This window comes from Pseudorasbora parva, chromosome 3, assembly GCF_024679245.1.
Source record: "Pseudorasbora parva isolate DD20220531a chromosome 3, ASM2467924v1, whole genome shotgun sequence".
Classification (NCBI taxonomy): Eukaryota; Metazoa; Chordata; class Actinopteri; order Cypriniformes; family Gobionidae; genus Pseudorasbora; species Pseudorasbora parva.
Window position 1 is genome coordinate 57,942,475 of NC_090174.1, and position 24,134 is coordinate 57,966,608.

The 24,134-nt window shown below is 40.0% G+C and overlaps 2 protein-coding genes across 7 annotated transcripts in view; one reads left to right on the forward strand and one right to left on the reverse strand.

The window, feature by feature from the left end:
- The window catches only part of rabl6a (RAB, member RAS oncogene family-like 6a), a 49,218-nt gene extending 30,516 nt beyond the window's left edge, over window positions 1–18,702 (forward strand). For 3 of the 5 annotated variants that reach the window (XM_067439625.1, XM_067439628.1, XM_067439624.1), the window contains exons 14-17: window positions 7,584–7,821; window positions 11,237–11,423; window positions 13,911–13,972; window positions 15,571–18,702. In XM_067439625.1, coding sequence (XP_067295726.1) covers window positions 7,584–7,821; window positions 11,237–11,423; window positions 13,911–13,972; window positions 15,571–15,771 — 688 coding nt within the window. In that variant the 3' untranslated portion in view covers window positions 15,772–18,702. The remainder of the gene's footprint in view (window positions 1–7,583; window positions 7,822–11,236; window positions 11,424–13,910; window positions 13,973–15,570) is intronic. The other 2 variants (XM_067439629.1, XM_067439626.1) reach the window with 1 other exon arrangement.
- The window catches only part of crybb3 (crystallin, beta B3), a 783,391-nt gene that overhangs the window by 586,675 nt on the left and 172,582 nt on the right, over window positions 1–24,134 (reverse strand). The window lies entirely within an intron of this gene.

Genomic DNA, 24,134 nt, shown 5'->3' on the forward strand with positions numbered 1-24,134 from the left:
TGATTCATCAGGTGGTATGCCGTGGTCTGGGCGGTGTCGTTGGGTGCTGGTTGACACTCCACCCACTTGGTAAACTGGCACACCACTGTGAGAAAGTACTTTTTGCCTTTTGTGGACCTGGGCAGGGGTTCTACCCGGTCGATTTGTAGGTTTGACCATGGGAACGTGGTTCCTCTGTGTTGCAGTGGGGCTCTGTGGTTCGGGTTTGCTGGTTGGAACCGGCAGCGAACTAGCCATTCTCTAACATACTCTGCCGCATCTTGATGCATCCCAGGCCCATATGCCACCTGTTTCAGTGTGTCATACGTGGCTCTGGTGCCGTGGTGTCCAGCACATGGTGTGTTGTGGGCGTACATTAGCATCACCCCCCTTTGCGACCGTGGCACTACAAGCTGTGGCGCTGTGTTGCCATCGGGTGCACACCAGAGAATTTTGTCCATAATACGCATCATGTGTCTGGAGTTATGTAGATGCTTGTGGCTAGAGTCATCAATGAGCTCAGAGTCAGTGATAGGGTGGTTGGAGGGGTCTGAGAGGTGGTCAAGAATTGTCTTTATTGCAGTGTCAGAGGTTTGCATATCCGCAATATCGTTGTTGGAAATTTGCGGAGTTAGCGATAGCAGCTGCAAGGCCGGCATTGTAGCCGGTGTCGATCGCTTGCTGTGGGTTAGTACTGCAACAATGGGGCTGGATGTGGGGTTCGGGGGTGCCCACATGTCGCCGTGTGTTGTGTTTTTACTGATTGCATTGCACAGTGGTAGACTTTTGGTTGAGTTGTCTGCCCACAGTGCAGGGATACTGTTCGTTGTGATAATGTCATTCAGCTGTAGGTCATTCATGACCTGGGGGCAGACGGCATCAGAGTCTTTGGATAGCTGAAATGTGCAAAGTAGCGAACTTGAACTTGGCTTTGGGGCTGAGGCTGTGTTGTCACAGTGTGCTGCAGGGGGTCCCGTGGCCTTTGTGACCTGACAGTCTTGCTCAGACGGTGTGTGTGTCTGAAGGGGCAGAGGGTCACGCACCTGAGCCCAGACTTTCAGCTGTTTGAAGTCCAGTACGGGTTCGAAGCGGTCCAGCAGGTCTTTTCCGATGAGAAACGGATAAGTGTTCATAGGGGAGATATAGACTGGGTGTATCAGCCTCATAGGTCCAATTGTCAGGTGGATGGAAGCTACGTGTTTGAGCTGGATGTCGTTTTGGCTATACGACTGCACATTTAGCTTACAAGTGTGAAGGTTAAGGGTGCGATTTTTCCTCTGTGCTTCAAATCTGAGTCTTTCAAACAGTTGGGCGGATATAAGCGTGAGGTCGGAGCCAGTGTCCACTAGGGCTTCGAGCTTAAATGCCCTTTCCATAGTGATAGTCAGATAGAGTTTTCGAGCCATCCCCTTCTCGATTAGGTTTCCCAGGAGTCTTGGTGTGGGGACCTGTGTGTTGCTTGATAAGCCGTCTGGATATGTGTCAAGTGTCTCATTATGCGTGCAAACAATCAAAACAGCGCTTTTTGGTACATTGGGCTGCGCCATGATACTGTCTTGATTAGAGGCTGTTGCTGTCAGCTGTCGTGTGGGTGTGCTGCTGACATGTGGGGGTGCAACAGTTAGTACACTAGTCCGTGGTTGGGGAACAGTGTTCAGGATGGATGATTCAGTTGCAGGAAGGGCGGGAAGGTTGATTTCAGGTATCATGTCTAGTCGTGCTGTACCTGGTCCGTCCTTCTTGTCTTCCTTGTGAGGTTTCTGTCGGAGGAGCTCTTTTAGGATCTTTATGAGCTCTGTAACTTCAGAAGCAGCTACACTTTCTTTGCCAGACGTGGGTTCAGGTCTGGGCCTACCATTGTCCCGTCGAGAGTGGCCTCTTCGCTGGCTTTTTGGGCGAGGCGGGTCCCAGGATCCTTCAGAGCGATCGCTCTGGTACCGTGGACGGTCGCCATTATGACCACGCTGCCCTCTGCTGGCTTGGAGTGGTGTGGACTCTCTGTTGACGGGTCGGTAACTGTGGTTCTGTTTGGCGCCCTCTAGGGTTAGCTCTGGGTGGTGCACAGAGACAGGGCAGATGGTGGGCTGTTTTACAGTCTTTTCAGAAATGGTTTTCTGTTTGACGTAAGCTTTGTGAGCCAAGTCTCTTAACTGTTGTGTGCCCATGCTGCGCGGGCACGCCAGCACCCCCAGGTGGTAACTGATGGTAGGGTGCAGGTTTCGGAGGAAAAGAGTTTTGAAGTTGATGTCCTCCTCCATGCCTGGGTCGTTACGTGCCCCGAAGTAGGCACGTCGCAGTCTGTTATAAAAGTTCTGTGAGGTCTCACGTCGAGCTTGCTTGAGGTCCATGGCAGTGATGAACCCCTGGTCTGACTCGGGGTCGGAGTACTCACGAATTAGAGCTTGTCGTAGATGCCAGTAGTCCGCTTTGATGGCCTCTGGTTGTCGATCCAGAAAGCTGCGTACGTCACGATTAGACGTGGCCCTGAGCAGGTACAGTCTGTCCCAGTTGTTCGCGTGAGCGACAGTTTGCAAATAAAAGTCTATGTCTTTTAAGTATGCGTGGACGTCGTGTCCTCCTGCCGGGTCTGGGCTGAAGGTAGGAATATTTCTGGCCAGCTTGTCAAGGTTCTTTGAAGCTTCGTGGCTGTTGACCTTGACTTCCTGGAAGGGCGTCCTTTCCTTTGCTGCTGACGGGGATTCGTGGAGACTGGCGGGTGCTCTTTTAAACAGGGGGCTGTCGCCCCCCCTCGTAGCTCTTGCTTCGTGGCTAAAATGTGCGGAGTAACTGGTCAGGGGAAACTGTGTGTTGTGTGTTTCCCCCTTCCGGTAACGTTGCACTATATATGATTGTCTCAGTTCTCTTTGCACCATGTCAAGTTCATCTTTGAGCTCGTGTCTTTGCTGGATGAGCTCGTCGATCTCGGCTTGTGCCGACTGCAAATGTTTTGCATAGACTTTAGCTTTAATGTCTCTGTCTTTAAGTTCATCATGGGCTCTTTCCAGGAGGGATTCGCCACGCCGAAGCTTTTCGTCGAGGTGTTTCCTGGCGTCTTTCTCTGACTGTATTCGTCGGTCGGTGTCACGACGGAGCTCCTTCAGGGTCTTTTGAAGTCTTTCTATTTCTTTTCTTTGTTCTTTGTCTGTTTCGTCGTCTTTCTCTGTGTCTAGAAGCTGATCTAGACGAAGCTGGGTGAGGGCTTGGTCTCTCCGGGCCTCCTTGGCTTGAAGCTTTAGCGTTGCTGCCTCCTGTTCCAGGTTGTCGTAGCTCCCTTCGCTTAGACGTGCCTGTGCGATGAGGACGTGGGCGAGGCTTCCGAGGATCTTGGCCACTTCCTTGTTGGAGTAGCTGTGCGTGGGGTCGTGTGTCATCAGCTGGTCTAGCTCGGTGTCCAGTTGCTCCTCGCTCGGCTGCCCCAGACTTCCTTGACTGGTGGCCGTTAGCGCTTCCAGCCATGTCGTTAGGCGATCCCACGGGACGGCGGAACTGGGTGCACGGAACATTACTGCGGACGAAAGAAACACAGCACACACACACACACAGAGAGAGAGCCAATGCAAGCTTGTTCTAAGCTAACGAGCTATCGTACGGATAGCTGGGAATTTTGGCTAACTGATCTAGACAGTTAGATAATTAGACAATTCAGACAATTAGGTGGGCGGTAGCCCTGGGGGGTCACTTGGTGAACTGCTGCTCGGTCGTCCCGGGACTATTTAATTCTCCTTGGGGTCTCTTGGTGAACTGAAAGAAACACAATCGTGATAGTCCAACAGTGAGGATAGGAAAGAGCACAGTGGAAACAAACACAAGATGAATTGGTCTGTAATGAAAGGAATGTCAGCGTGCGCGCCGGGAGTGTTAGGGAAAATTAATAGGCTTAATGCTCAAGATATACTAAAATTCGGCTTGTACTATGGGTTATCCCATTTAGCTCATCCGGGGTGGATTGAGGTCGCTTAAGTGGAAGATTAAATATCAAGAGCAATTTAGAAAAAGGCAAAAGTTTCTGTCAAGTAATGATAAACAAAAGCACTTTTGATACTGTTTGTAATTACCAGACTGAGCTTTATTCCCACTGGTAGGGGAAAAGAAAAACTTTTGCAGAGAGAAAAAATAAATAAATAAATAAAATAAAATAAAAATAAAATAATAATAATAATTTTTAATTAAAAAAAATTAATTAAAATTAAAAATTAAAATTAAAAATTAAAAATTAAAATAAAATTATAAATAAAATAAAATAATAAAAAAAAAAATAATAATAAAAAAAAATTAGAAGCTCAACTTAATTCAAATTAAATTCAAAGCAAGTTTAAATGAAATTTAAATAAGCCTGTAAGGAAAATCAAATAAAAGAAAGCCAATCAAAAATCTTATCCTATAATGATTAATCTCTAAGTGGGAGTTATCCAAATAACAGAATTAATCAGACAGGGAGTAGGGATTTAGTGTTGTGCTGACTTAACAGGGTATAACCACACGGTGGCGTCCTTCCTTCCAATTGGACTGTGTGACTTAAACCTAATTTCACTTTGAGTTAGAGGAAGTTATGTTTCTTTTTAAACTTCAAATTCGAATAAGGGTGTTTAATCAGCGAGAAAGGAGACTTGGTTGTTGCTAGAAAAATTGTATAAATGAAACTGTGTACAACAGTAAGCAATAAACAATTTATAGGCTCAAACTTATTTTGTTAAGGCAGGATCAAATGACGGAGAGTGAAACTATCCGAATTTATCCACACGATGGCGCTATTGCGCCCGCCCTAGACTAGAGTTAGTTAGGCGGAAATGCTCACCAGATGGCTTTGTCTGGTTCTAGAGTCGCCCTCTGGCGGGTTGCAAGCGGCGTTGCAATTCTTGAGTCGCCCTCTGGCGGTTTGCAAGCGGCGTTGCAATTCTTGAGTCGCCCTCTGGCGGTTTGCAAGCGGCGTTGCAATTCTTGAGTCGCCCTCTGGCGGTTTGCAAGCGGCGTTGCAATTTCTGAGTCGCCCTGGCGTTTTGCACTTTACTGGCTTTTGCACTCATTTAAAAATGACTGCACTTTATGTGCACGAGCAACGAAACGGGTGACAAACAGGAATTTATCTTCTGCCTATTCACGCATTTTACATGGACTCCAATAGACATTTATCAATATGGCTGACGGTTTTCAGCATCTCTGATTCAAATGTTTTAGGTCTCAAGTCTTTGGTTAGCTAAGCCAGACTTAAACCAGGAGTTATCGTTTATCTTAACGATATAATAATTATTCTGAGGCCCCTTATATTGTACAGGAGAGTCTCGTCCTGTCCCAATCTTCCGCACAGATAGAAACTTTTTGTAGTTCAGATCACGCGGGATAACGCAACGTACGTGTCTACAGACATCATCAAAATCTCATTATTTTGATGGAACACATAATATATTGCTCGAGTCAAATGTATGGGTTTCCTACAATACATTTGTTTGGAAATCACGCGGATAAAACCTATTGCGCCTACGGCTGCAGGGGGTTTCGGAGATCACGCGGATTTTCGTACCGTTCATATTTTTATTAATATAATCCGGCTACTTCAACATTTCTCAGCATCTGTTTATGCTTGGGTTCGCCTTGCGCGTACCGTTCAATTCACAAAACAACACCAAAACAAAACGAAACAAAAACGCGCGTGCAGGTTATTAATACCTCAAAAATACACAATGAATAGAATATGAATATCATTCACACATACACAAACGTTTGAAACTTGCCCGATATTTCTCCACCATATACATGTAACAACAACGACTCATGAGTTTAATGTCTCGGGGAATAATTAACTCAAAAGGGATTTAATATTCAATATTCATGAATTTATGAATATGATTTGCCAGTTGTTCATTACGTATTAAAATTTTCCGATAGGGAAAATTGTTTAATTAAATACAAGTAACCCTTTATGAAATTGCTTGAAATTATCCTACTAAGTTTGTCCTGCAAATTAGTTATAGACTTTCCAAATCAATTCTCAATAATGGATTACTGCTTTACGAGCGCATGAGAAACATTAACTTTACTGATCAGGATAAGTTCAATATTTCAACTGGTCATACAGTTTACTTTACTAACATAGTAGCATAAGCAGTTAGGTAACGTTTAGATCGCAAGTTTCATTGACTTTGTGTATGTGGCAGAATAACAGATTCAACTCATTAAATGTCTTTCGGAGGTTTAATAAACACAGACTAAAAATAACACTACAATTCACACAGAAAGTACATACTAAATATGCATCAAGAGAGTAGAAGTATAGATATTAACGAAAGAATACATAAAAGAGAATAATGAATAGACTGAAGTTAGAGAGAGATAAAAGAGAGAGAGAGAGACAAAGAGAGTGAGGGGGAGAGAGAGACAAAGAGAGTGGGGGGGGGGTAAGCAAGGCATGCTTTCCTTCAGTTCAACCAAATACGACCTTCACGGAGTTAATTTATCCCAACGGGAGAATAACACACCCTCTTTACAGCAGTAAGAAATAGAATACTTGCATTCTTTTTGGTTTCGTTTTGACTTCTCGCTTGTGTGCGTATGTGTCTCTGCGTGTTCAAATGTCCTGCATGTCCGGCGGTCCTTTCCGAGGTTGGGAGGGAAGCGGCTGTTTGCTTTAGCGATGCTTCGTGTTCTTGAAGATCGGATTGTAGAAGAGAAGATTTTTGGAAGAGCTGAGGCCTGCTTGGAGGGCCTGCATTGGTGGCCTGGCTCAAGGGCCAGCCACAAAAACGTGTTGGTTCAGCCAGAGAGAGAAGAGAGAGTGGGGAGTGTAAGAGAAGAGGAGGGCATCCGAGGTCCTCCTTTTATGGTCTGGCCGTAGTCCCACCCTCCAGGGTTAGACTTAACCAATGAGAGTGTTGGGATTTCCCGGCGGGAAATTCCTCAGCAGACTTTATTGCTCTTTGTTTGAAGGTTCGACTCAGTGGGTCTCTGAGTCTTCATACTATAATTAATGCAACAAACACACACTGCATTTTCTGAATAAGTGATATACCTGGAAGTGTAAGTCGTGAAGTGAGCATTAATTTGATAGGAGACATGACATATATGAGGTTATCTGAACTAGTACTTTGTTAAGACACAGACAAAAAGATGCAAAATACCATACAGAAGAAACATTTTACAAAACAATTATGTGTTTACATATACTGTCCTGGGGTGCATGTTCATTTATAGATGGTTTGTCTATAATTTGAGGCAAAAGCTCTGTGTCTCTGTGTCAAAAGCTCTGTGGCCACATTCTTTCCGGCCATAAAAAGATCTTATCAGATGGTTTCCAGGGTGACTGAAGAATCTCCCTCTGTTGTGTTGGGGGGGAAGGTATGCTAGTGAGCACAACTTTCAAAACATATTTGTTAAATGTAACTGGCGATTGTGTGTTTGATTCGCCTGAGTCGCTACAGATGGACGGATGGATGGACGGATGGATGGATGGATGGATGGATGGATGGATGGATGGATGGATGGATGAAGAGATGAAAGATGGATAGGATGGGTGGACGGATGGATTTGGGGGGAAAGAAAATCAGTACGTGATTTCCTTAGAAAGCTTTTCATATTTTCTGGTATCTGGAATCTCATATTTATTTTCTCAGATCTTCAGTGAACTCCATCAAACCGCTGCAAACCATGTCCAAACCAGCCGAGAGACCCCAAAGCCTGAAAACAACAGCAGGACCTGCAGTGCAGAGACATGGTCTTAAGACAGGGGGCGCTGTTGAGGTCAACTCAGATTCAGACCGCGAGGCTCTGGGTGCTCAGCAGATGCTTTCATTCGTCATGGATGATCCTGATTTTGAGAGTGAGGAACCTGGTGTACACAAGATCAAGAAGGTAGAGAAACATTTCTAGGTTCTTAGGTAACTTTTGCTCTCGGGGTCCCCCTACAGTTGGGAAACAGTATTGTCCTCTACTACTGTCGTAAACTGTCTTCCTACATCAGGGGATGCGCGCGTGCATTTGTTGACATGACAACCATGATAGCCCTGAGTGATGCGCGGGTCGTCTCATAACCCGCGAACCCCGCGAGTAACCCATGGGTCGGGTTGGGGCAGGTAAAGAAATTGTCACTTTATTTGCGGCGCGGGTTGGGGCGGGTCATTAAAAACAAAATAAAATAAAATATTACTACATAAACCAAAACTGTAACTACAACCTGTCCACATACAAAGCATGAGCAGTGGTTACAACAAACGCTTTATTTTCACTTTTCAAATATATTCTTCATCTTTACTGACAATAAACACCTTTCCGATTGGATATGTGATGAGAAAAGAAACTACATCTAGTTCGGCAAACACCAGATTCGAACCGCAGTTCGAATTGCGTCAACTTAAAGGGGGGGTGAAATGCTGTTTCATGCATACTGAGCTTTTTACACCTTTAAAGACTTGGATTCCCATCCTAAACATAGACAAAGTTTCAAAAACTAATGTTGGACGTTTGATGGAGTATTTCTGTGTTAAAAATACTTCCGGTTTACTTCCGGTTTCTCACAAGTTTCGGCGAGTTTTTTTCGAGTATGGCTCGACTTGACGTTAAATAGATCGGAAGGTCCTTGTATGGGCTGTACGGGCTCTTCTCCCGGTAGGGTGCGCGCGCGCGCGCGCGTAACTAGAGGGAGAGAGAGGAAATGCACGCTGTAAACAGTCTCTCAGGTGCAGATCCAGTCGTCCGTGAACACTTATGACGCGCCGCGCTCCACTTTATTCCTATGGGTGACGTCGAGCGACTTTAACGCTTCAGCACAGCATTCCGGGAAGGCAGCGCTGCATTTGAACCGATTTGAACGCAGAAATGACGGGAAGCTTCAAGGCATCGCTTCAGTCGCGTCGCAAAGTGGATTTCCACGGTCACTGCTGTCACAGGACTTCACCAAATCATACCAAAGAAGTGTTTTTGACAGAGCGGTCCCAGCGATAAAGTTCGGTCCTGCTTTGGAAGCAGCCGGTGAGTAAATCAACTTCAAATGTCTCTGCTATTGGCTACCGTCGCATGAGTAAACATGAGTAAACATCAGTAAACGATACGATCGCGTGCTTCGTCATTCAAATGCGCTAACGGTTACTCCATTGTTGTTCTGTATAACACTAGTCTGACTCTGACTCTGACGTTCAAAACCGTTTTGCTTGCTACTTCTAAGGTCTAGTCACATACAATAGTCCATAAACCGAATCATGTCCTCATAAACTGCGCGTAAAGACACACAAAGGCCCCTAAATACAGTACATACCACAGAGACGGACATCCTGATGTTGCGGTTTCTCCTGTTCAGTTTATTTCAGCCTCAGATTTGAATGTGGATCATTATCTGTATTAGCTGAGATAGATGGGTTTCTCCACGCTTGAGGACATCACCGCTTTGTGCACATTCGTCATTCTTTAGCTCCGCCCACACGATACGCCTCCAGGCGCTCGGTTTTTTCCGGAAAGACTCGGTACAGCCCATATTTCTTTTATAAATATGATAAAACGAAAGACTTTTCGGAGATATGAAGGATGCAATACTACTCTATAGGTACTCAAGATTGACATGAGATTGACTGAAACTGAGTGTTTCACCCCCCCTTTAATGCAGAGCACCTTACCCCTACACTATCACAACTTAGGTTAATATCTATCACACTATCAAAACTGATAGAATAACACGGTGTCTTCCCGGTCTTACAGAACCTGCGTTTGCAATTGAAAAGTCATGACATTACTTGCGGCCTGATGGATGGGTTCTCTCCCGCGTCAACGCAATTTTTTTAAAAGTCCTTTTTATAGAATTTTGCATCGATGCTGTTTCTGTATCACACAACTGCAAATTACAGGCGAAGTGAATAGGTAAACACTTCATGAAATCACAGGCGCAAGCCGCGTCACATACATGAGACGGCTTATTGCGTAACACATCTGTCAATCAAACATTATACAAAATACTTAGACTGTAAATTTTACTTATTTCAGTATTTGAGATGTTATAATAATTTTTTTTATTATGTTAAAATAATTTAAGCAACTATTATTTAACAAATAGTATTATATTTGTATAATAAACTGAGGGGGCCTAGTCCTCATAGTAGACAGGCCCGTCCGCTGGCTACGCCTCTGCCAAGTATGTCTATTTAATGGTCGCGGGTGCGGGGCGGGTTGTAAAAATATATGCAGTGGAGCGGGGCAGGCCAAATAATTTCATAAAAGCCGGACCTGCAGTTGGAAAAAAAGCCAACCCATGCATCACTGCCCTGGACACTGCAGGAGGAGTTCACATGCAGGTGTTCTTCTGGCGTCGCGTGTGAAATGTCTTCATCCGAGGTACAGTCAGTGGCATATGTTTCAGTATGTCATATGAATATCATTTTCATGGGTTTTATTTTTTTCAAACGCCAAATGATCGCGGTGCTCACGTTTATAAGCCAGCGTCATTATAGTAGTCTATTGGTTAGCTTTTTACAGAATCTATATGATACTTCAATTCAATGTTTGAGTGGTAGGTAATAACCATGTATCGTCAATATCATAATATCAAGCTACCATAGATGAATCTGCAAATTTGAAAAATCGATTTGCATTAAAGCTTGAGGCAAGTCAAATAATAGCACAGACATGTTAGGTATCCTAAAATATGATATGATTTTGTAAGTCTTATGTATTTACTTGTGTTTACGTGCGGGTGTTGGTGGAAGTGACGTATATGCCGTAAAGCAGTCGAGTTTTGTAGTTCTTTTTGTTCTCGGGGTACTACCCGAAACCCGAAGTTTAAAAGTACGATTAAAAATGATACAGACTCCTTCAGGCTATGGCAGACGTGTCATTCAACCTATTGTAAGTCGATGTATCATCACAAGAGTCTTGAAAATATATTATGACGGCTAAAAAGTTACCTAGTGCTGGTTTAATGAAATTTCAACCCATGGCCTGTTATGTCACACTAAAATCATTATTTTAATAATATTGATATACTATTCATATGCTATATATACTATACTATATTGTTTTTATTGATTCATTTATTTATGGTTATTTTAGTACTTCAATTTTAACTGTGTCTTGGCAACAATATATTTAACTGTAAAACCTTATAAAAACAATAAAATCCTGACTGTAATACATTATAAATGTTGTTCTATGTATATCATATAATGCATGTAAAGTCTAATAAATACTCTTAAAATAAAAGCTTACAAAAGTTAATTCATCTATTTTGCCACCACATAATTACCACTTAGCCACTCATATTTTGTGCTTTGTCTGTTTTTCTTAGGGGGCTCTTTCTGCACTAGATGACTCATCAGACCGGTCGGATGATGGTTTTGTGTTAGCTGGACTCTCGCAGATGCCCAAATCTGTTGCCCCCTCATTCAAGACCCTCAATAGTGACATTGACCTCTTCGGCCTGGGATTTCAAGAGACGACACCTAAGAGTAAAGACAGCAGTGAAGACCAGGAAGGTAATGTTCAGGAAATGACTGATCACAAATAAAGGGAATTCACTCCCTCATCATGCTCTTTATTTTCAGCCAAAGAGGGCTTTGTGTTTATGTAGCTAAATAAGGATTAGCATTATTTACTCAGTCATTGAAATCTATCCTACTTTTATACTTTTAAAGTGCCCCCATTTATGCAGTTTTAAAGGTTTCTTATTTTGTTTTGAGATTTCCTACAATAGCTTTATGTGCATCAAAGGTAAAAAATAAAAATAAAAAAAAAAACTTTAATTTGCTCATCATATACATCACATCAGCTCTTTTCTCACAGTGTCTGAAAAGGTTTGGTGAAGGATTTAGTCTCTCTTCCAGAGACTTCTCTGTTCTTATTATTGGTCAGATTGCCCAGGTTGTTATGATTGGTCTTACACTTACAGTGTGTGTCAGAAACGAAACGGCGTATCTGAATTTCAGTTCAGAATTCTCAGTCTTCTCAACATGTCGACAGCATGAATCAATCTCTTCAGTGACCGAGTGTTTAATGGCGGGTCAAAGTAGATGTTGCTCGCTGGCCCCCAAAGAAGAACCTAGTCTGGCGTTATGCAAACGTGTTGCAAACCTTTGAGCATGAGTAAGACTAGAATGGCTGATAATTAATTTCAGGCAATTCAGAATTGGTTCTTTCTTTTAGGAGACTAAAACTTTATTTGTCATGCACTTTGATATTTGAAACTTTGCTGAACTTGTACAATGACAAACAGCTAGCCTGACAACCCAGAGCCACATCAAGATGTTTGGTCTGGAAACTCACCATTGACAGCTCAATCTGAGGGGCGGATAAACGGTTGTCTTTCAAACTCTGTCTGCACGCGATAGGATAGCGCTACACCAACCAGAGCAACGAAGATGAAACAGAGCTTGTTGACAGATTAAACATTCGCCGTATCCGGTCAGCAAAACTCCGAACACATCTTTCCTTTTTAAAAATGACTTCAGTGCCGTTCTTTGTTCTTTTCTCAGAGAAAAGCTTAACTCCAAGTCTTCCAGAGTCGCGGTCAAAGCTGATTCGAAAGACTGCCGCCATTCGCCAGTTTCTGTGTTTATTAGAAGCACGCAAGCGCAACTCGACCGTCGTCATTATGGCCCCGCCCACCGACTCTATACACGATGTGATTGGTCTGGCAAGAGTTAGGGGAATACAGCTCAGAAAACCCCTTGAGAGTTGCTAGACAACACTTGCGGGCAGATTAAATTTGCTGCCACTAGGGTGCGTCTAGATTTTTAGGCTAACAAACAGCTATAGTACACACTAAATGAAAGGTAATATCCAAAAAAAGCATAATAGAGGCACTTTAATGTAAGCGATGATTCATTCATTCATTTGTTAAATTACACTTTATTTAAAAACAGATTGCTTGTAGTGTATCTTTAAAAACACTGATGCTTATTTTTAAGTTATAGTAATAAAGGTAAAACTAAGAGTTTATGTAGTCAAAGAATGCTCCGAATAGATTGATTTCAAAGATGAAAGAGTTTGTGAAAGTGACACTCTGTACACACTGATTTTTTTTACTCTAATCCGACACCGATGGCAATTTGGTGTAAACCTAAAAAATCGGTTTATTTTTCTATTTTTTTTCACATCCAATCTGAGCCACTTCCAAATATGGTTTTAAATCAGATACGTATCTGATATCTGGACAACCGACCTGCATCTAAACACGAATATCCGATTCCCCTTTGAATTCCAAGCTACCACAAGGCGAGGGCGACTCGTTTGCCCACAAATATAGCACATATTATGAAGCTGATGTGCTTGCATGCGCTCGCTCGCATTGCTTTTATTGAGATGCAAACTTTATAAAGACAACAAAGTGTGCACATTCAGGAGCTGGTTTTCAATTTCTTCCCTTTAAATTGTAAACTACTGAAAATAACCATTATTTTCCTGTCCGTTTGGTCAAACATCCATGACTGCTGTTATCTTGTTCATGCTGGCAAATAATCATGGCCACCTGACTCATTATTTAAATAATTGGTAACACTTTACAATCAGGTTAATTAATACATTAACTACGTAATGAAACCTTGTTTTAAAGTGTTATTAAATCCTTTTAATACAGCCATCTAAAACCAGAGGCTCTATCATGTGCATAGGAATGCCATAACCGACAATCATTGTTGTGCAGGAATTAATGTAAACAAACTAAAGTGAATGTCAACAGGCGGGCCAAAAAAGCAGATATGAACAAAAGATGGGATCTGTGCATTAAGACTTGCAGCGTAAACACAGCCTGTGTTTTGTACACAAACCTTCACTATAAGACTTTGCCAATAGGTATCGTTCAAATATTTCTGTTTTCTTGCTTTTCAAACTAGCCAAGATATTTCCACACCGCCAAAAAGGATCTTACGCATCCCTCTCCATAAGGGCTTTTTTAAAAATGCCTGCAGTCTTAAACAACAGGGTTAAAGGATGACGTGCACATTTCTAAGTCTGTTTTTATTTAGCAGATAATGAAAGCAGACACTCCATAAAGGACAAGAAAAAGAAGAAAAAGAAAAGCAAAGAGGTAAGATATGAAGAACTTGACTATATTAGTTATAGACTGAAATAACTCTTAGGGCATTATGAAAGTTTGAATACTTCGCTATTTTGAGAGTGTGTGTCTCCTCCAAAATCTACCAAGAGCTTGACAATGGATAGTGTACTATTTGTTTTTGAATTAAATATTTTTTGTGTAAATATTGTGTAAAGTGAAGTCACATGCTGTATACATTGCAGATTGATTCAAAGCAGCTTTAACAGTAATAAACTGCTAAAACTGCATCATTGTTGCAATATTTTTTAGTTAAGAAACAATTATTTCACTATAAGCACAAGTGGATTTAGCAGAATTTGAGTTTGTAATGTAAATATTAATTTAATATCATCATATTTGCATGCATCTGATTTAGGGAAGCATGATATATTGGCCAACATATCGGTATCGGCCAATATCGTTTTCAGCACGATCAAAAATGGGTAACACTTTATAATAACGTTCAGTTGTAAGTCATTTATAAGTGGTTTTTTAATGATGGACTAATTGTTTACAAAACATTCATAAATAATTATCAAGTGATATGCTAACATTTTATGAATTTTTTGTAAATTCCATTACAAGTCATTTACAATTGATTAGTAAATGATTAACTAATGATTTATGAAGCATAACTATGCATTCATAAATGATTAATGAGTGATTTGTTAATTATTTTACTTATATTTAGTAGATTCATTTATAAATTATTTACAAGTTACAAGATAATGATAAATTAGTAATTTCCCAATCATGACTATACATTCATAAATGATTAAGTATAATATGCTAACAATGTGCAAATCTGTGGTATGTTCAAAAATAGCATATCATAAAATAATCAAACAGATCCTTAGTAAATGGTTAAGTTACTGGTTAGTATATTATTAATCACTAAAATGTCAGTGTACCATTATCTCAATGTTAATCATGAACAAATGATGATCAAACCATTAGTAAATAATGAATATATCATTTATTGATGCATCATTACATTTTTAAGCTGGTCTGTTGGTTAAAACCCACAGAGGATTTTGAATAGCTTGAAATATGATTGAAATCACTTCAAAAACGAAAAATAAGTACAACATGTCTGTCATATAGACTGCATACAATTATAATAGGAACATTATAATTGTGTGCTTGGGACATGGCTTTTATTGATGAGACTTTTGTTTTTGTTATCATCTTATTTATTATCAATAAATATTGTTTTATATATAACAGCATTATATTGGACACTATCCAGTATCAGAAATCAAAAGCCTCCATTTATAACATAAAATGTAAAAACTTTCGGGTACATTTTATTTTAAGGTGACGTAGTTACATTGTACTTACTTAAATATGTAATGAGTAATATTAACTAATTACATTTACTTACTATAGAGTTTTGGTTAGTGTTTGGTTTAGGGTTCGTAATTCTGGATAATTTACTGTTATTACTATAGTAAGAACATGTAGTAGCGTGTAACAACGTCACCTTAAAATAAAATGTTACCAAACTTTCTTGTGTGTCAGATTTTGTTGCTTATGCACAAACTGCCTTTATGAATAAAATTGAGGGGAAAATCTTGATTTTGTTCTAGGAGGATGAGAAAAGCAGCAAAAAGCGACACAAACACAAGAAAAAGGAAAAAGATGAAGCAGGAACAGGAGACGAGAAAGAAAAGAAAAAGAAGAAATCATCAAAGACCAAGAAAGCAGGAACTGTGGACGATCTTGAGGCCTTCCTGGCGGGTGGAGATGGACCAGGAAACAGCGAGGGCGGAGATTATGAAGAACTCTAGAGCTCCATCTAACCAATCAGGGTTTGACATTAACACCACGTGACACCGCCAGGTCATTTTCCAATCCATTCCACCTGTTTTTCAGTGCCTAACCTTTTGAATCTTCACAGCGTTTTTGTTCTTCCAGCATCGCAGCTTTACGTTGTGCTTTCTCAAATTGGTACATGGCACCGTTGCTCACCTCATGCCGTTTTAACAAAGTGTATCATTATTTTCAGACCTACAACTTTAGATGCATTTTTCGGCAAGGACAGAGGCAGATTTCTACTGCTGCCTTAATCGATCCAGAGTTTATTCCGTTATTAACTGATACAAACTCATTCCAGCTTGGAAGTCCATTGACTTGAGGTCACTTTTAGCTGAATTGGTTTTGTTTTGTGTGTGTCTGTCAATGTGTGTGTATATATTTGTCCCTGAAAGCTTTTGGCAACTCTGTGTGGGCCTGCATTTTAATTTAGTCAACTTACTGAGGGATTAATTAGACTTTCCGTTAAAATCTGCGAAGCAGTAGCGGGCCAAATATTGGCCCTTGATACACAAGCAACACTAATTTCTGTGTAAATCATTTGAAACATTATTTATTTTTTCATTCTCGATCCTTGAGTCACATTTAATTCAATTGTTTTGGTTGTTTTTCATAAATGTGGCATAAATTGAAGTTCATTCTGCTCATGCCTCATGAGAACTGATATCTCGTGCCGTTCATTGTCTTCCTGACGCTACATCCTATCAGACCCTCAAATAATCAGTTGGTAACTATTAATTAATAACAAGCTGCTTTTGCCATCAGTTTCTTTCCATTACTGCCTTAAATTGTTTTACTCTTAATGAAATGAAAGCCTTTATAGAGCAATCCTATAAAGTTAATTATTGCTTACATTGACAGAATTACTGCCAGCTTGGGAGACGCACTCTTTCAGCGATCAAAATCATGTTTGCAGTTAGATTTATTGATATAATCACATCAAGTCAATCAGATTATCTTTTTGATTTTTCTTTATATTTATGCATTTATTAAACCAGTATTACTATTCTAATAATGTGTTTCATGATCATAGTTTCTGGTTTCTCTCCTGTCCTGTCTGGTAAATGTATCCATTTCCTTTGCTGATTATCTTTATTTTTGTAATGGCTTGTGTAGTTGTGTGTAGACCTAGTGTTTTAGATACACTCCAGATAACTTCAGTGATGGATAACCAGGAGCATTGTCCTGTGATTAATGTTCTTCATGTGTTGCCTACTCATTTAATGGCTGCCCGTGCATAGAAATGTGTACATTTTAGCAACAAAACAGGTCATGTAACAAAACAGAACTGATTTACAAATATTTTTGTCCTCATATTTTTGCATGAATAGATGACCAAAAGCAAAGAAAATTACATTTTAGCGAAAGATCTAGAAATAAAGGCTGTATGTAAATTTGTAAACATCGTGAGCGAATAATAGTGAAAGTAAAATCATATTTTGAATGCACACATTTATACTTTTTAATATCACCAAAATTGGAAAGTGTTTTGGCTTTCAAATGCTCCAACAAGGTTATGATGAATGAAAGTTATATAGACAAACAATTGTTTACGCATAATGGAGGTCATTCATGTTGCATCAGATTGAATGTAAAACTACATCTTTTGTAAGAATGGTTTTATTAGCGATTCATTTCATGAATAATTTCCTGGAGTTTACTTGCAATGTCCCCTTTTTTGCTTTTATTTTCATCATGTGTTGATAAATAATAACCAAATAATTTCAGCCGTTCTTTCTTCAATTGTTGCATCGTTTTGAATGTAAAATCACCATTTATGTAGGAATGGTTTTACCAACGATTGATTCTGCTCATGATTCATGAATGAGGCCCAATGTTTACTTGCAATGCCCTCTTTTTCCTCTTTGTTTTCATCGTGTATTGATAAATAATAAGTGTCATTAATTTTATTCTAGTGAACTAGACTATGGAGTCTGATTGGCTCATCCCTTATAGTGCACCTCAGACTCGCATTTCCAAGGGATTTTCTATTTATCAATTATTATGAGGACAAAATAACAACGTACTTTCCGCCTTCCAAGAGAAGGACTTGTTAAGGAACGTTCACTTTGGCATCAACCTGGATTTTTTGGCCCATGATATTGAAGTCTACAGACTGTCCCGCTACGGCTTTCCCTCAGGCACAGCAGTGCCGACAACTGAATGTTGATTCCTGCTCATCAAGATGTTTTTCCAGAATCCCCCAAGGAATTCTCAAAGAGTAACGGAGATCATTGTGGTGACTAGCCATTAAATAACGGTGCGGTTTAACGACCTGTAGATTCCCGTGTGTCTCTTGCGACCGTCGTCTGTGTCTCTTAGGTTGTTGCGAATCGAGCAGGGCTGCCGGCTCCACATGCGCCACTGAGACCATGTGATGCATCACGCTGTCACCATGGAACTGCTCGCCTGGGAAAACTGTCTCTACACGCTCACTGTGATAAATAGTCACGCTCTCCTGGATATACGAGTGCACTGTTAATACTCTCACCCCAAACCAGCACCTCGAACACATATCAACTTCCTCTTTACTCTGCCTCAAGTATGATTGACTCCGAAGGGCCCTTGGTTTATTTATTGATTTCTCCATTTGGCATGCATATTTTTTCCCACCGTAAGGGAAAAAGGGATGAATACATTGGTGCTGCACTAGCTCTGGACTGCATGCAGTTACCAACATACATCCTGCACAGCATTTCACTAAGACTGCTTTTATAGACCAAAATGTTTGTGAACGCTTTAGTTTTAAACCATAGATTGGTTTCAGTTTATTCATCCAGCAATTATGCATTCCAAAACCTGTTTGGGACCATACTATTTATTTTTTGTTACCCTGTTTCACTACCCACAGTGTTCATATTTGATTTATGTGTTTCAATTGTGTAATAAATGAGAGCAAAATTTGACCAGGTTGCTGAGTAAGTTTACAATGATTTATTTGTATCGTAATGATATGATACACGTACTTCCTTCAACACGTACTGTGCTTCAATCACCTTGCTTGTTTCTCCTTGTTGCCTGCTGTTTTTATTCTGGAAATGTTAGTCTAGATTAGTTTACAGTCCAAGCCACATCATGGACTTGCACATTTTTTTGGGTTGTGCCACTGGGGGGAGCAGTTTTTGGTCAGTTTATACAGTTGTTAGAAGATATACATTTTGCTTGAGCTGGAGTGTGTGTTTTGAGCAGCATCTTGTTCATCACCAATGAACAATTCTCACTGTTTTCCAGTGAATTTGTTTTCTGTTTTTAATTGAATTATGCAAAGCATGGTGTTTCAATATACAGTGCTGATAAGGGCAGTCATTGGTGCCAACTTCAGTCCTTTCCGTAAGTGGTAACTCTTATTTATACTGCAAATCTCTCCTTCCGTGTCCTTCTCTTCCCATTCTGTTTTATCGACCACATTAACTTTGTGGCCTCAGTCCAGGAAAATGTTAAAGAAATATTCTTGATGACGTCTATGGACCACATCTGTGGCAATCCGTCGATTTGCCATGGAATGTCATTTATATATTTGGCAGCATGTGTAAAAATCAAACCCAAAGTGCTTACATTGCATTCTACATTATCAGTATACATGCATTCCCTGGGAATCGATCCCACGACCTTGTTGTTTCTACAGTAGCTTCAATGTGAATGCCAATGTGTTTACATGAATGCACATGTCCATCCAACTAGAAAAGTGGTCGCACCTTGAAAGACAATAAAATAAATACATTTCATTAATATTTAATGAAAAGTGATTCAATGTGCTTTAATTTCCTACTTCGAATTTAAGTATATTATTTTTAACAGGTTTCCTGTTCAGTTTTATCAAATGTAAAATGACATTTTAGTCAGTATTATTATTTGTGGTCATCAACAGCAGATCATAGACATGAAACAATATCCATGTTTCCTTAAACTCTTCATATTCAATATTCACAGAATGTTTTAATATATAAATATTTATATTTGCAAAAACAAAAAGTAAATGTATGTTTTTGAAATAATCTCCAAAAAAGTACCTAATGGTCCAATTGACAGCAGTGGAAATGTTGCTCAGAATGAAGAGTTCACTATATGGTATGAATATCATGGGCATGTGCGAAAAATCACGTGATATACAATCCTTTATGCATGTGAAAAACGCAAGGTGCCACCTGGCGCTCCATTAACCTTACACAAATGTCATAGTTGACAATCACGGCACCATGGCCAAAGACACAGCATGCCGGTTTTCAGTCAGTTGGACTGACTGTTGCATTGCTATAGCTATTTAGTTTTTTATGGAATGTTATGTATATGTAACATGCAAAAGTATTCATCATAATAAAATAACATTACAAGTAATGTCCAAAACATATCAGCTCTGCTGTTGTTCATAAATACCAGTAGTGGTGATGTTGTACTATGAGGAAGTTATCACATCGCCAGGAAAGTCCATTCATTGGTGTACTGTGTTTGGTGAACTTCTCATTATATTCAAGAGGTTATAGCCTTTTTACTAAAAGTAGCCACGCCCACTTTGAAAGTTTTGCTTTCTAGTCGTGTATGTGATATCACCTTTTTTGATGACCTTTTATGACTCAGAAATACCCAAAATTTTCTCCAGAGTGTGTTTTTTCTTAAGCCAAGACTTCCCAGAAATATAAGACACATTTACATTTATGCATTTAGCAGACGCTTTTATCCAAAGTGACTTACAATTGAGGAGTACAGGAAGCGATCTGTCATGAAGAGGCGAATAAGCGCAAAAAGTAGAATAGGGAGGGAAAAGAGAAAAATAGAGGAGGAAGAGTGCAAAAATTTTTGTTTTGTTTTGTTTATGTGATAAGATCAAAAGTACACTATAGCCTGCGAGGAAAAATTTAGACACTTTAGTCTGCGATGAACAGTTTAGGCATTGAGACATAACGTACTTTTGATCGTTGTAGCGCCATCATCAGGCCGATTGGGGCGAGCCTTGTTGGGATTGTAGACGAGGTGGGTACTACACTCCCTCAAAGTTTCAAATCTCTACGACTTATGGTTTGGTCTGCCGATCACTTTTAGGGGAGGATGCTGATCCTTTGAAATTCAAGTAATACTTTAGGGTTTCAGTGCTACGAACTAAAACACCTAATTATTTGTACAGAGACAGAAGTTTTTAAATTGTTCTATCTCTCCCCAAACATATTCACATACACCCCCACCCCCCCTGCACTCTTTTGCGCTTCAAATTTTTGTGTGTTTATGTGTTTCAATTGTGTAATAAATGAGAGCAAAATTTGACCAGGTTGCTGAGTAAGTTTACAATGATTTATTTGTATCGTAATGATATGATACACGTACTTCCTTCAACACGTACTGTGCTTCAATCACCTTGCTTGTTTCTCCTTGTTGCCTGCTGTTTTTATTCTGGAAATGTTAGTCTAGATTAGTTTACAGTCCAAGCCACATCATGGACTTGCACATTTTTTTGGGTTGTGCCACTGGGGGGAGCAGTTTTTGGTCAGTTTATACAGTTGTTAGAAGATATACATTTTGCTTGAGACAGAAGTTTTTAAATTGTTCTATCTCTCCCCAAACATATTCACATACACCCCCACCCCCCCTGCACTCTTTTGCGCTTCAAATTTTGGGCTGCCATTATAAAGCTTGAATTAGGACATTTTTTAATATAGCTCTAATTGTGTTCGTCTGAAAGAATAAAGTCATATACACCTAGGATTGCTTTTGGGTGACTTACAACTTAGCAATGTGTATTTTCTTGTGTGCATGACCTGAAAAGCATTTACTTGATTTGCTGTCATGTAGAGTGTTCTAATGCACATATATGGTTGCATTAGGGTGCCTAAGTAGGCATCAGACACTGCAAGGCAGCTCACTAGGTTTTGGAACAGAGCCTTACAGTCTCAGAGCTCAGTTTAATGAGCATCTCAATTGACTGTCTAAAAAAAAAAAGAATCACTAAAACTAGAAGTCACTAGAAGTGTCACACTTTTCCCAGAGAACCACTAATGAGGATTTATGCTACAGAAATGTCATGGTTCAATCTCTTGCTTTCTCTATTGTAGCTGGGAGTTTTCGCTGCAGCATTTTTTTAATTATCTCAGGTCGTAGAGAAGAGTCTCTGGAGTGATGCTGATCACATAACTGCTGAACAGCATGCCGTGTGTTCACTCCAGAGTTAATGATGCATCGCGGCTGCAGGCAACACAGGCTGAAACATTTCACAAATGGCTACAGATTAAAGTAATAAGTCAACCGAGGCTGCTACGCTGATTATTTACCACGTTTAAGGGCTGTTAAAATAGTTGCAATGGCTCAATTAATTCAGTTTATTATTATAGTTCATGTTGAGAGGCATTTTACATTTGTATGCCTTATTTCAAAGGGATACACGATATTCAGAGACAGAAAATTAAGACAGAACTTTAGTTAATTTTATATTAAATATTTATTTATTTTATTCATCATTTTTTAAATCTATTTATTTTATTTTATATTCAATTAAATAACATTATTATATATATATTTTTAATTTATATATTTATAATTTTAGATTTTTGTAGATTTTATATATTTGTAAGCTACACCTGTTCAATGTTCAACTGTTTGTTAATGCAAATATCTAATCAGCCAATCTAATGGCAGCAAATCAATGCACTTAAGCATGCAGACATGGGGTGCGTCTCAAATCAGCTCTCCAGTTTAGTAGTCAGGGCTATGATCAGGGAGTCAGACATTTTTAGGTCTGTCTCAATCGCAGAATCATTTCAGTGCACTGAAATATTCTTGCCCTAAAAAGTCCCACAATGCACCCCAAAACCCAGCGTGCATCGATGCTCACTATGTTCCCTTAGCGGAAGTTCTGAAGTGCAAAACTCAAATCCCATGAGCCAACTCACCACACATAACGACACGGGATATTTCGGAAAAATACAAACCATTATTTTAGTATATTTCAGAATAAACATACATCGCTAGACAGGTAATGAACAAAATCTAGCTAACATTTAAAATGTATTTATGGCTGAAATGTTGTAACAAGCACTGTCAGAAAGATATCAGCTCTGCTGTTGTTCATAAATACCACCAGTAATGATGTTGGCTGATAGAAAGGCAACAGTAACTCAAATAACCTCTCATTACAACCAAGGTCTGCAGAACAAGCAAGCTCCAGCAGCAGAAGACACACACCGGTGTCTCTCCTGTCAGCTGAGAACAGCAAACTGAGGCTACAATTCACACACGCTCACCAAATATAGACGTATGGAAAAACATTGCCTGATCTGATTTCTGAGTCTCAATGTGTGTTGCGGCATTCAGATGGTTAGGTCAGAATTAGCTGTAAACAACATGAAAGCATGGATCCATCCTGTCTTGTATCAGCGGTTCAAGCGGCTGCTGCTGTAATGGTGTGTGGGATATTTTCTTGGCACACTTTGGGCCTCTTGAGCATCGTTTAAACGCCACAGCCGACCTGAGTATTGTTGCTGAGCATGTCCATGCCTTTATGAGCACAGTGCATCATCTTCTGATGACTATTTCCAGCAGGATAACACACCACAAAGCTCAGATCACCTCAAACATGTCAGTGTGTTCACTAAACTCAAATGGCCTCCACAGTCTCCAAATCTCAGTTCAATAGAGCAGCTTTGAGATGTGGAGGAACAGAAACTGAGTGATGCTGTCATTACAATATGGACCACAATCTCTGAGGAATGTTTCCAGCACCTTTTTGAATCTCTGGGAAGTTCTGAAGGCAAAACGGTCCATCCTGGTCCTAGCAAGTGTACTTAATAAAGTGGCCGGTGAGTGTGTGTATATGTCAATGTAATTGTTTGTTCTGAAACTGGCATTGGATTTTGTGTGACAGCAGTCAGCACAGATTTGTGTAATGGATATTTTGTGATTTCACAGGTGTTCATGAGAGACAGCAGATGGTTTGAACCACAAATCTGTTTCTTCAGTATGTGAACGAGAGGACTCGGGAGGAAATGAGCCAGACGTCACTGATTTTCCCCAGCTCGTGATGTTCATGTGAGTAGATGACTATGGATAATCATTCAACTGGATTTTCAAGGGCGCTTTGTTACATTGTCAAAAATGTGGAAGCAAGCTAATCTTACAATGAGAGACAGAGCCCACTTTTACATGCATAAGCATATTATATTTTAATCAGAATTTAATTGCATTCATTATGAGTCTCATTTGAGTATATGCTAATGAGCATGCATATGTTGTTTCTGAATGGTTATCTTCAGAATAAAGGCTAAAATAGTCAATTTTGTGAATGAAAACATGGTTATGAGATGTTGAAAATGTCTAACATCACGTTTTGAGAAGCCGTGGTGAGCTGCTCTTAAGG